Genomic DNA, 11861 nt, shown 5'->3' with positions numbered 1-11861 from the left:
CAGCACAGAGATGATCTCAGATCAGCCCTAACAGCACAGAGATGATCTCAGATAATTCCTAACAGCACAGAGATGATCTCAGATCATTCCTAACAGCACAGAGATGATCTCAGATCAGCCCTAACAGCACAGAGGTGATCTCAGATCATTTCTAACAGCACAGAGATGATCTCAGATCAGCCCTAACAGCACAGAGATGATCTCAGCACAGAGATGATCTCAGATCATTCCTAACAGCACAGAGATGATCTCAGATCAGCCCTAACAGCACAGAGATGATCTCAGATCTTTCCTAACAGCACAGAGATGATCTCAGATCAGCCCTAACAGCACAGAGATGATCTCAGATAATTCCTAACAGCACAGAGATGATCTCAGATCATTCCTAACAGCACAGAGATGATATCAGATCATTCCTAACAGCACAGAGATGATCTCAGATCTTTCCTAACAGCACAGAGATGATCTCAGATCAGCCCTAACAGCGCAGAGATGATCTCAGATCAGCCCTAACAGCACAGAGATGATCTCAGATCAGCCCTAACACACGTGGATTGCTTCTGCTCTTCAGGAGCTGACCTCGACGGCTGTGAACTGGCAGTCTCCGCCCTGCAGGTCGTATCTCTTCTGATCGAAGGTGGTGACGTGCATCGCTCCGATCACAGCACACTGAGCTTCACATCTCTCTCCGGAGCATTCCCACTGACCGGCTCGACACACACTGGAGGACGGACAGAGAGAGAGGACGTAACAGGATGACCAGCTGTTAAATCAAGTCAACTTTATTTATAAAGCGCTTTTACAATGACGATTGTTTCAAAGCAGCTTCACATTCGTTAAAGGGTTAGTTCACACAGAAATGTAAATTGTGTGATTAATTCCTCCTGCAGTTGGCCAGCCGTCAGACCTCCGCTCATCTTCACACACAGATGAAGATATTAGTGTTGAAATCCGATGGCTCAGAAAGGCCTTCATTGACACCAATGTCATTTCCTCTCTCAAGACCCATAAAGGCACTAAAGACGTCGTTACAAAGCCCATCTCACTACAGCGGCTCTACAATCATTTATGAAGACATGAGAATATCAATTCATGATTCGTATCACCAAAGTCTCGTGATTTCAGCAGTTTGACACGCGACCCAAATCGTGAATCGATTCACTGACTCATAACGGTTCGAATCTTTGTTCTGAAATCGGCCATCACTATATAAGTCGTTATTTAGTGTTTTTTGCGCACTAACTCTATTCTGGCCTCTTCATCAATGATTGTAGAGCCGCTGTAGTTAGATGGGCTTTGTAACGACGTCTTTAGTGCCTTTATGGGTCTTGAGAGAGGAAATGACATTGGTGTCAATGAAGGCCTTTCTGATCCATCGGATTTCAACACTAATATCTTCATCTGTGTGTGAAGATGAACGGAGGTCTGATGCCTGTCCAGAATTTACACATTTGGGTGAAACAAAAGCCTTTAAAGGTAAATATTGCAACATAATTAGATTAGATGTTATCAGCTCCTTTTAATTTATCATAGAGCAACAATGTGGCAGATCAATAGTTTATACAATTAATTAAAATCGAATAAATACATTTTATTTGCATATTTAGTTGAATAACTTAGACTGAAATATTAGTGAAATGCTATCGGTCTCGTCTCCACAGTGGACCCACCATGTGTTGCATCGCTGTCTGAGAGCGTCTCCGGCGCTGAAGGTGCGGCGGCGGTGGAAGCAGGGACAGTCGACCCGCTGCAGACATTGACCCGCGTGCAGGAACAGACCCGGAGGACACTCGCATCCGCCCACACACTCGCCCCGACACTGAGTCGAGGCCGGAGGACCAGGAGACGAGCAGCTGGGCGGGCAGGAGGACACACAATCGGAGAACACCTGACCGGCCGGACACACACGCTCTGCAGACGGGATCAATGAGTTAATGCATTATTACCACAGAAACTGCACACGCAGAATTACGCATATGCTTATATGCTGCTATCTATGCCGGGTTACTAAGTCAGTTTGGGAGGAAGTAAACAGTCCCACAGAAGTAAAATGTAAACGTTTATTATTACCACAGAAGCCGGCGGCCCTCCAGCGGATGATGATGTGTTGCGCCGCACACTCGCGCACGTAGCTGGCTAGCGTCTCACACACCGCTGTCTCCCTCTGGCTGGAGTCCAGACTGCAGTACAGATACAGACACGTGTCTATATACGGCCCGGGGTCCACCTGAGTGGGTGGCAGAAGCCTGTTAGTGTGTGTGCGTGTGTGTGTGTGTGTGTGTGTGTGTGTGTGTGTGTGTGTGTGTGTGTGTGTGTGTGTGTGAGTGTAGTGAATCCCTCTAGAGTAAGTGCTGTGATCTGACCTGCTGATGGCAGTGTGAAAAGGGCGTTTCTTTAAGACGATGGCATGAGGCTTCAGCGTCACGCCGTAGAGAGACATCACTGGAGAGATCACAGCTGTGGCCCAACTCAGCAGCATCACTGCACACCTGTGTTACCTTCGTTTTCATTATTTTATTTTTTACAATTAATATTTCCACAGACTATGAAGTACACTAGTTCCAAAACAAGATGTAAGGACATTTTTAAATTGCATGTTTATGCAAACATAGCTAATTATCTTTAACAGTCTTGCTGCCTCTTTTTTGATCAACCAAATGTCTCTAAATACTTAAAGACGTCGTGTCTAACCTGTCCTTGCTGATCTTGCACTCGCCACGAGTTTCCAAAGCTGGCGGCGTACTGAGACACACTTCCTCCGCTGGTCGTGAAGTCATCTGTACAAAATTAACATGTTGCATCACATAATGCAATGTAAACAGAAAGTGCATATTTACATTGAAATACTATCGAACTCAATGTTGCAATTGTTGTTTCTTTGTATTTATATGCAAATTTTATATCAAAATCAACTTCTGAGTAAAAATGGTTTCTTTTAAGTGTAAGAATGCATGAAAGCCAACTCAAAATGAGGTGTGATATGTTAGAATTAGGATTAATTCAATCTTTCCAAACCGAGCCAAACGTTCTCACCATCTGGGTTATTGTTGTAAACGCCGCAAAGCCCCCTAGTGGCGGCGAGGTGTTCGGCGGTAACGGTCAGGTAGACGGTGTTCTCCATGTCGAACTTCAGTCTAACGCCCAAACCGCTCTCCACAAACACAAAGTCACCCAGCCAGTGAACGCTGACTCCTGAACACACACACCCGTCACCAGAAACACACTTAATACACAGAATAAATATACAAACTCGATTCAACAAAAGTTGGGATGCCGTACAAATTGTGAATAAAAAAGGAATGCAATCATTTAAAAATTTCATAAACTTATATTCCATTCCCAATAGAATATAGATAACATATCAAATGTTGAAAGTGAGACATTTTGAAATGTCATGCCAAATATTGGCTCATTTTGGATTTCATGAGAGCTACACATTCCAAAAAAAGTTGGGACAGGTAGCAATAAGAGGCCGGAAAAGTTAAATGTACATAATAAGGAACAGCTGGAGGACCAATTTGCAACTTATTCGGTCAATTGGCAACATGATTGGGTATAAAAAGAGCCTCTCAGAGTGGCAGTGTCTCTCAGAAGTCAAGATGGGCAGAGGATCACCAATTCCCCCAACGCTGCGGCGAAATATAGTTGAGCGATATCAGAAAGGAGTTTCTCAGAGAAAAAATGCAAAGAGTTTGAAGTTATCCTCATCTACAGTGCATAATATCATCCAAAGATTCAGAGAATCTGGAACAATCTCTGAGCGTAAGGGTCAAGGCCGGAAAACCATACTAGATGCCCGTGATCTTCAGCCCTTAGACGGCACTGCATCACACACAGGAATGATACTGTAATGGACATCACAACATGGGCTAAGGAATACTTCCAGAAAACATTGGAGAACACAATCCACCGTGCCATTCGCCGTCGCCGGCTAAAACTCTATAGGTCAAAGAAGAAGCCCTATCTAAACATGATCCAGAAGCGCAGGCGTTTTCTCGGGGCCAAGGCTCATTTAAAATGGACTGTGGCAAAGTGGAAAACTGTTCTGTGGTCAGACGAATCAAAATTTGAAGTTCTTTTGGGAAAACTGGGACGCCATGTCATCCGGACTGAAGAGGACAAGGACAACCCAAGTTGTTCCCAGCACTCAGTTCAGAAGCTGCATCTCTGATGGTCTGGGGTTCATGAGTGTGTGTGGCATGGGCAGCTTACACATCTGGAAAGGCCATCAATGCTGAAAGGTCTATCCAAGTTCTAGAACAACATATGCTCCATCCAGACGTCGTCTCTTTCAGGGAAGACCTTGCATTCTCCAACATGACAATGCCAGACCACATACTGCATCAATTACAACATCATGGCTGCGTAGAAGAAGGATCCGGCACTGAAATGGCCAGCCTGCAGTCCAGATCTTTCACCATTAGAAAACATTTGGCGCATCATAAAGAGGAAGATGCGATAAAGAAGACCTAAGACAGTTGAGCAGCTAGAAGCCTGTATTAGACAAGAATGGGACAACAATCCTATTCCTAAACTTGAGCAGCTCGTCTCCTCAGTCCCCAGACGTTTGCAGACTGATATAAAAAGAAGAGGGGATGACACACAGGGGGAAACATGGCCTTGGCACAACTTTTTTGAGATGTGTTGATGTCATGAAATTTAAAATCAACTTATTTAATCTCCCCTTCTATTTGTAAAGTGCTTTGAGTGCCTAGAAAAGCGCTATAAAAATATAACACATTTTTATAAATATTTCCCCCTTAAAACTATACATTTTCTCAGTTTAAACATTTGATGTCATTTATGTTGTATTCTGAATAAAATATTGAAATTTGAAACTTCCACATCATTGCATTCTGTTTTTATTCACAATTTGTACTTTTTTGGAATCAGGTTTCTATATACTCCTTATACCTTTGAAAAAAAGGTACAGTGCTGTCACTGGGGCGGTACCCTAAGGTACAAAAGTGAAAAGGTACATCTTTGAACCTTACTCAACCATATTAGTACCTTTTTGGTTTTGTACCTTAGGGTACTGCCCCAGTGACAGCAATGTACCCTTTTTCCCGTCAGAGTATAAATATGCTTAGCCAGTAATATAAACTGTAACAGCAACTTCCCCGATCTGTCATCTACCAGATAAACATTTTTGGTTATTGAAATATAGCTCGGAAAAGACCTCATGCACTAATGCATAGTAGACGTATGAGCGTCTCTGTGTTCGTCATACCGTTCTGGAAGAGAGGTTCGCCCTGCGGTAAAGCGAAACCGTTAACCGTCATGTTGCCTTTGTGAATGGAGACCAAGCCAAGACCCAACATCATCCGCAGACCCTGAAGCACAGAACAACCACATAAACAGCAGCCAAGACGACCGCCTGTGTGCAATTACTGACGGACGCGGCACAACACATCAATCATATTATAATATAATAAGATCCCAACCTCCCAAAACACTTTCTGGATCATTGACGTTCAAGGAGAGCTGCCTGGCAAGCTTAGTGGCTTCATTCATTTCTCATTCAATGATCAACAGAAAGCAGCAGTAGAAACACATGTCCATTTGTGATAAGTGATTTGTTTTGTTCAACCATCTGTTCATAATGACATGAAACAACTTGCTATTTTTCTTGAATTGGCCAATCCTTGAGTAAACAATAAAAGACATGAAATGAGTTTTCTGGAGGTAATCGTACAGTCTAAAACTTTAAACTGGAACTCTCAAAGTCAACATGACATTTTACCTCTGAATATGATGCATTTTAGAGTACAATTATATAAATTTAACACAAATATAGCTGCGAGCAGCAGTAATCAGGGTTCAAGCGTTTAAGGCATTTAAGGATATGCATTAAAAGATATTATGTTTTATTTAGCAAACATGTAACCAGTTAGATTACAGATGGAAAAGACCATTTACACCCAATAAAAGCAATTTACTTAGGAAAAATGTTTTTAAAGGTTTTTGACAGTTCTAAAATGATCAGCAAAAGTTTATTTAAAAGTGAACTAATCCTTTAACAATTACACTTGACTTTCAGCACTACACTCTTGAACCCCTAACGATCTGAACTTCGATAAGTTGTTCTGCATCTTTCACATTCCTTCTGATGTTCATTCATTTTTTTGGTGCTGTAACTAGTAGTAAAGAGGAAGAGATGATTTTAAGGGTCATGCTGACTTCTAAACAGGCGTTTGTGAGATTATAAACTCACAGTGAGCCTGTGTTCGTACCTTACGACAGCGTCCGTCAGCATCACAGACTGAGCTCGTGTATACGGCCCACGTCCCGTCAGTGGATGAGGCCAGCAGGTACGTACAGCTGCCCTGGAAGTGGAAGTGCTTTCGGTCAAAGGTGCGGTAATGTGTCCCGCCCCAACTCATACAGGTGCCGGATGCCTGCGGGTCACGAGCTCCGTGAATAACCGGAGAAGATCTGACGTCTGAGGGAAGAGAGACAGAAACACACTCATATAAATGAGAGCAACTAATAAACGTAATGTGATGCACATTTGTACATGCATTAAAGGTAAAAAAAAAAAACCTTCTCATTCTCATAAAATTTCTCATAATATCCACTGCAGCCTCAGCTCATTTCTCAAAGAGTCTGGCGGTTTGTTCAAAGATTCAATCTCTGTAAACACCACATTTTTACAAATCTGCTCTACTCTGATTGGTCAGATGGCTCAGTCTGTTGCTATTGGTCTGCTCTGATTGGTCAGATGGCTGTTGTGATTGGTCAACCACTTACAGCACGTGTCTGAAACCAAACGCTCATTATCATATCTGAATCCCAGCTGATACACACTGATGAGAACAGAAACAATGCCGTGGGTTTCACCATATCAATCCGATCAAAGTGGATTTGATTTGGCAGCAGAAATTACTGATGACTCGTCTCAGGCTGTTCAGAATCAGTTCTTTCTTTTGGGAGACAATAACTTTATACAGCTGCACTTTGATCTTTCAAACTTTGCAGAGCTTTTATATTCACAAACAGCTAAATGTACATCTATTGAGTGATGAATTGGATACCTGATCCAAATATGATCCAAGTTTTCCACTAAATATACAAATAAAATTAATTAATGAAGTCTTATTTAATTCTATAAACTATAATACTGATCTGCCAATATTGTCTCTCTATGATAAGTTAAAATAAGCTGATAACATCACTGTTTTCTCCAGAACGACTGTACAGCCAAATCAAATTTTGTTCAATATTGTCCTGTTTAACACCGTGAAGCTGCTTTGAAACAATCGGCATTGTAAAAGCGCTATATAAATAAGTTGATTTATTTATTTATTGACCTGGCAGGAGTGTGTATGTGCATGACAGACAGGTCTGATCGGACGCGTTTCTCCAGCTCAATCCCCACAGGTTACTGCAACACTGCTCCAGTGCCATGAGCGACGTGTTATGGACCCCGGGAAACTCTTCACACGTCCAGGTGGAGAAACACTGACCCCTGGCACCCACCCCTGCATAGAGACGGACAGAGAACATACATATGACCAAATATGCATGAGTAAGAAGTTCTCTGTACATACAGAAATAACATTTCAATATCTGATAATGTACAAACCCGATTCCAAAAAGTGGGGTATCTGTTTTTGAATAAAAACAGAATGCAATGATGTGGAAGTTTCAAATGTCAATATTTTATTCAGAATATAACATAGATGAAATATCAAATGTTTAAACTGAAAAAATGTATAATTTTAATGGAAAAATAAGTTGATTTTAAATTTCATGGCATCAACACATTTAAAAAAAAGTTGTGCCAAGGCCATGTTTCCCCTGTGTGTCATCCCCTCTTCTTTTTATATCAGTCTGCAAACGTCTGGGACTGAGGAGACGAGCTGCTCAAGTTTAGGAATAGGAATGTTGTCCCATTCTTGTCTAATACAGGCTTCTAGTTGCTCAACTGTCTTAGGTCTTCTTTATCGCATCTTCCTCTTTATGATGCTCAAAATGTTTTCTAATGGTGAAAGATCTGGACTGCAGGCTGGCCATTTCAGTGCCGGATCCTTCTTCTCCGCAGCCATGATGCTGTAATTGATGCAGTGTGTGGTCTGGCATTGTCATGTTGGAGAATGCAAGGTCTTCCCTGAAAGAGACGCCGTCTGGATGGAGCAGATGTTGCTCTAGAACTTGGATACACCTTTCAGCATTGATGGCCTTTCCAGATGTGTAAGCTGCCCGTGCCACACACACTCATGAACCCCAGACCATCTGAGATGCAGCTTCTGAACTGAGCGCTGAGAACAACTTGGGTTGTCCTTGTCCTCTTTAGTTCGGATGGCGTCCCAGTTTTCCAAAAAGAACTTCACATTTTGATTCGTCTGACCACAGAACAGTTTTCCACTTTGCCACAGTCCATTTTAAATGAGCCTTCGCCCAGAGGAAACGCCTGCACTTCTGGATCATGTTTGATATGGCTTCTTTTCCGGCCTCTTATTGCGACCTCTCCCAACTTTTTTGGAATGTGTAGCTCTCATGAAATCCAAAATGAGCCAATATTTGGCATGACATTTCAAAATGTCTCACTTTTAACATTTGATATGTTATCTATATTCTATTGTAAATAAAATATAAGTTTATGAGATTTGTAAATTATTGCATTCCTTTTTATTCATAATTTGTACACTGTCCCAACTTCTTTGGAATCGGGTTTGTGCAAAGATTAAAAGCATCTGATCTCACCCTGTGAGCAGTGAGGGCCGGCCCAGCCTTCACAACACTGCCTGACCGTCCGGTTCACCAACTCCGTCTCAATGTCTGGAGGTCTGAGTGACAAAAACACATACAAAACATGTTTTAGTAAAAATATGTGGTGCATTTAAGTAATTTAATGACACATTGAAATTTAAATAGCACTGTAAGTAATTTTAAACCAAATAAAATATCTGTTCAATTTAGTTTAATTACAATAATCAGAATTTTGAAGCCAAAAAAAACATCAATGAAAAAATCCTTTTGATTTTGACACGGCATGACTCAAGCATGATTTTCAGACTGTGTGATTCATCCAACTAAATATTTGATCAATTAAAAAAGGTTATGAATCGAGAAATCAAATTTCAGCAATCCTGCTGGAAGAGCCACAGCCACAGCCACCAGAATACCGTTCCCATCAAAGGCTGAACATGGTCTCAGCAATGCTTAGGTAGGTGGAGCGTGTCAAAGTAACATCCACATGGATGGAGGACCCAAGGTTTCCCAGCAGAACATTGGCCAAAGCATCACACTGCCTCCGCCGGCTCGCCTTCTTCCCATAGTGCATCCTGGGGCCATGTGTTCCCCAGGTAAGCCCCACACACACACACACCCGGCCATCCACGTGATGTAAAAGAACACGTGATTCCTCAGACCAGGCCACCTTCTTCCATTGCTCCGTGGTTCAGTTCTGATGCTCACGTTTCAATGTTGGTGCTTTCGGCGGGGTCAGGGGTCAGAGGTCACCCTGACTGGTCAGCGGCTATGCCGCCCCATACGCCTCAAACTGAGCTGCTCTGTGTATTCTGACAGCTTTCTATCAGAACCAGCATTAACGTCTGGAGCAGTTTGAGCTCCAGTAGCTCGTCTGTTTGATCAGACCCCACGGGCCAGCCTTCGCTCCCCACGTGCATCAATGAGCCTTGGCCGCCCATGACCCTGTGGCCGGTTCTCCACTGGTCCTTCCTTGGAGCACTTTTGATAGATACTGACCACTGCAGACCGGGAACAGCCCACAAGAGCTGCAGTTTTGGAGATGCTCTGACCCAGTCGTCTAGCCGTCACAATCTGGCCAAACTCGCTCAAATCCTTACGCTTGCCCATTTCTCCTGCTTCACACACATCAACTCTGAGGACGAAATGTTCACTTGCTGCCTAATATATCCCACCCACTAACAGGAGCCGTGACGAAGAGATCATCAGTGTTATTCACTTAACCTGTCATAATGTTATGCCTGATCGGTATATACCAATATATCGAGATATATATATATTTATATATATATACACTGATTAGGGATGCATGATATATCGGCCACCATATTGGTATCGGCCAATATATGTTCACAGCCATACATTAAAGCAAATAAATAATGTATTATTTCCTTCAGCTGAGACACTTGAGATGTGCACTGTTCCCCATGGTTTTACATTTCTTGAAACATTGGAGTCACTTGAAATCAAAATAGGCAAATACACCAACAGAACTCAGTTTATCAATTCACAAGTCTAGTATTAATACATGTGTTTGAAATATGAATAAGGAAATGTGTCTGATCTGACAGAACAGCTATGATGTTTCCGCTCACTTGAATATGTAACAGGACGCTTTAGGACCCTGTCCCTTGTAGTAAAGCGCAATGCCGTCGTCTCCGCCGTGCTCGTGCCGCATTCGGTCCACATCCAGCCTCCAGCCCTGTGTGTTGAACTGATACACCGCAGAACAATCCACCTCTCGCTGCACACGGGGCGAGAGCATCCTCTCCACCCTCTCCTCCACCGTATGTTCACACCAGAGCCTGAGGGACAGGGCCAAAGAAAGCGGATTGTGACAAAGCTAGACTTGTACAGAGTCTGCACTACTTTGCGTTACGGCTTTATTTGAGTAACTAGGTAGCAAAAAATTTAGTTAGGTTGTAGTAAAATATCTCACCCCATGACCACGACCAGTTTAAGCCCCAGAAGAAACACCAGCAGAAGTTTCATTGTTCTTCACCATCAGCCTAGAACCTCCAATTAAAGAAAGGAATCATTATTTCACCCTAAACAACACAGTAAACTTCATTCATAATCTTGACATGCTTAAAAGATTGGTATTAAAGGTCCCGTTCTTCGCGATTCCATCTTTCAAACTTTAGTTAGTGTGTAATGTTGCTGTTAGAGCATAAATAATACCTGTAAAATTATAAAGCTCAAAGTTCAATGCCAAGCGAGATATTTTATTGAACAGAAGTTCCCTTTCAAAGCCGACAGCGAGCGGCCGGTCTGGACTACACCGCTGCACTTCCTGCTGTGATGACGTCACTAGAACCGTCTGTTGACTAAAGCTCCGCCCACAAGAACACACAAAATAGGGGGCGTGGTCTCGTTGCTCTCCCACGTGGAGAAGAGCACATTCAGCGCTGTCATCGCCCCGTTATGGTAAGAGGCGGGACCTTTCCGGGGAACGTGCGCTAAGCTGCTGTCCAATCACAACACGGGAAGCGCTGGCCCAATCAGAAATCGTTACGTGTTTCTGAAGGAGGGACTTCATAGAACAAGGAAATCATCAGGCCGTTTGTAGGACAGAGGAAACAGCGCTGTACAGATAAGGCAAATGTGTGAAAAATACTGTGTTTTTACACGCGAAACATGAACTCATGTTATACTGCACACTGTAAACATAATCAAAGCTTCTAAAACACGCGAAGAACGGGACCTTTAAAAGACAATTATAGAGTGTCTGTGTAGTATTAGGTTCTTTACATCTTTATAAAAAGCTCAAAATCCATTTTGTCACGTTTTGATCATTCCCATAGTTATATTGGAGATTTCATGACCAAATTTGTGCCAGAGAAATGTGTTAAATATTTTCCTACAGTTTACAATTAAGTTATAAATCCAGTATATCTGAACATTTTTTTTATATATTTTTTTGTTTGTTTTGTTTTTAAATGTTCTTGGTTATGCAAACATTATTGGGAACGTTACTTTTGAATGTTGAAGTTGCAACATTAAAAAAACGTACCGGTAAGATAAACGCCCAACTGAAATGCTTCAGGATTGCAAAAGCCCTATTTCGGACAGTAATTGTTTTTCACGTGAAAGTCTGTAAAAATAAATGTGCAGCCACCGCAGTGATAAACTCATGCATTCGGATGGGG

General features: G+C 42.3%; 1 protein-coding gene across 1 annotated transcript in view; it reads right to left on the bottom strand.

Moving 5' to 3' along the window:
- sspo (SCO-spondin) overlaps positions 1–10704 on the bottom strand; it is a 163341-nt gene extending 152637 nt beyond the window's left edge. The window contains exons 1-12 of the mRNA XM_067434918.1: positions 10652–10704; positions 10308–10517; positions 8707–8789; positions 7311–7481; positions 6234–6442; positions 5231–5333; positions 3034–3192; positions 2692–2777; positions 2364–2489; positions 2071–2227; positions 1671–1911; positions 580–721 (exon numbers count right to left, since the gene is read on the bottom strand). Coding sequence (XP_067291019.1) covers positions 580–721; positions 1671–1911; positions 2071–2227; positions 2364–2489; positions 2692–2777; positions 3034–3192; positions 5231–5333; positions 6234–6442; positions 7311–7481; positions 8707–8789; positions 10308–10517; positions 10652–10704 — 1740 coding nt within the window. The remainder of the gene's footprint in view (positions 1–579; positions 722–1670; positions 1912–2070; positions 2228–2363; positions 2490–2691; positions 2778–3033; positions 3193–5230; positions 5334–6233; positions 6443–7310; positions 7482–8706; positions 8790–10307; positions 10518–10651) is intronic.
- Positions 10705–11861: the final 1157 nt, after the last annotated feature.

This window comes from Pseudorasbora parva, chromosome 24, assembly GCF_024679245.1.
Source record: "Pseudorasbora parva isolate DD20220531a chromosome 24, ASM2467924v1, whole genome shotgun sequence".
Lineage (NCBI taxonomy): Eukaryota > Metazoa > Chordata > Actinopteri > Cypriniformes > Gobionidae > Pseudorasbora > Pseudorasbora parva.
The sequence above is the reverse complement of the archived record's forward strand: the minus strand, read 5'-3'. Positions and strand labels throughout refer to the sequence as shown.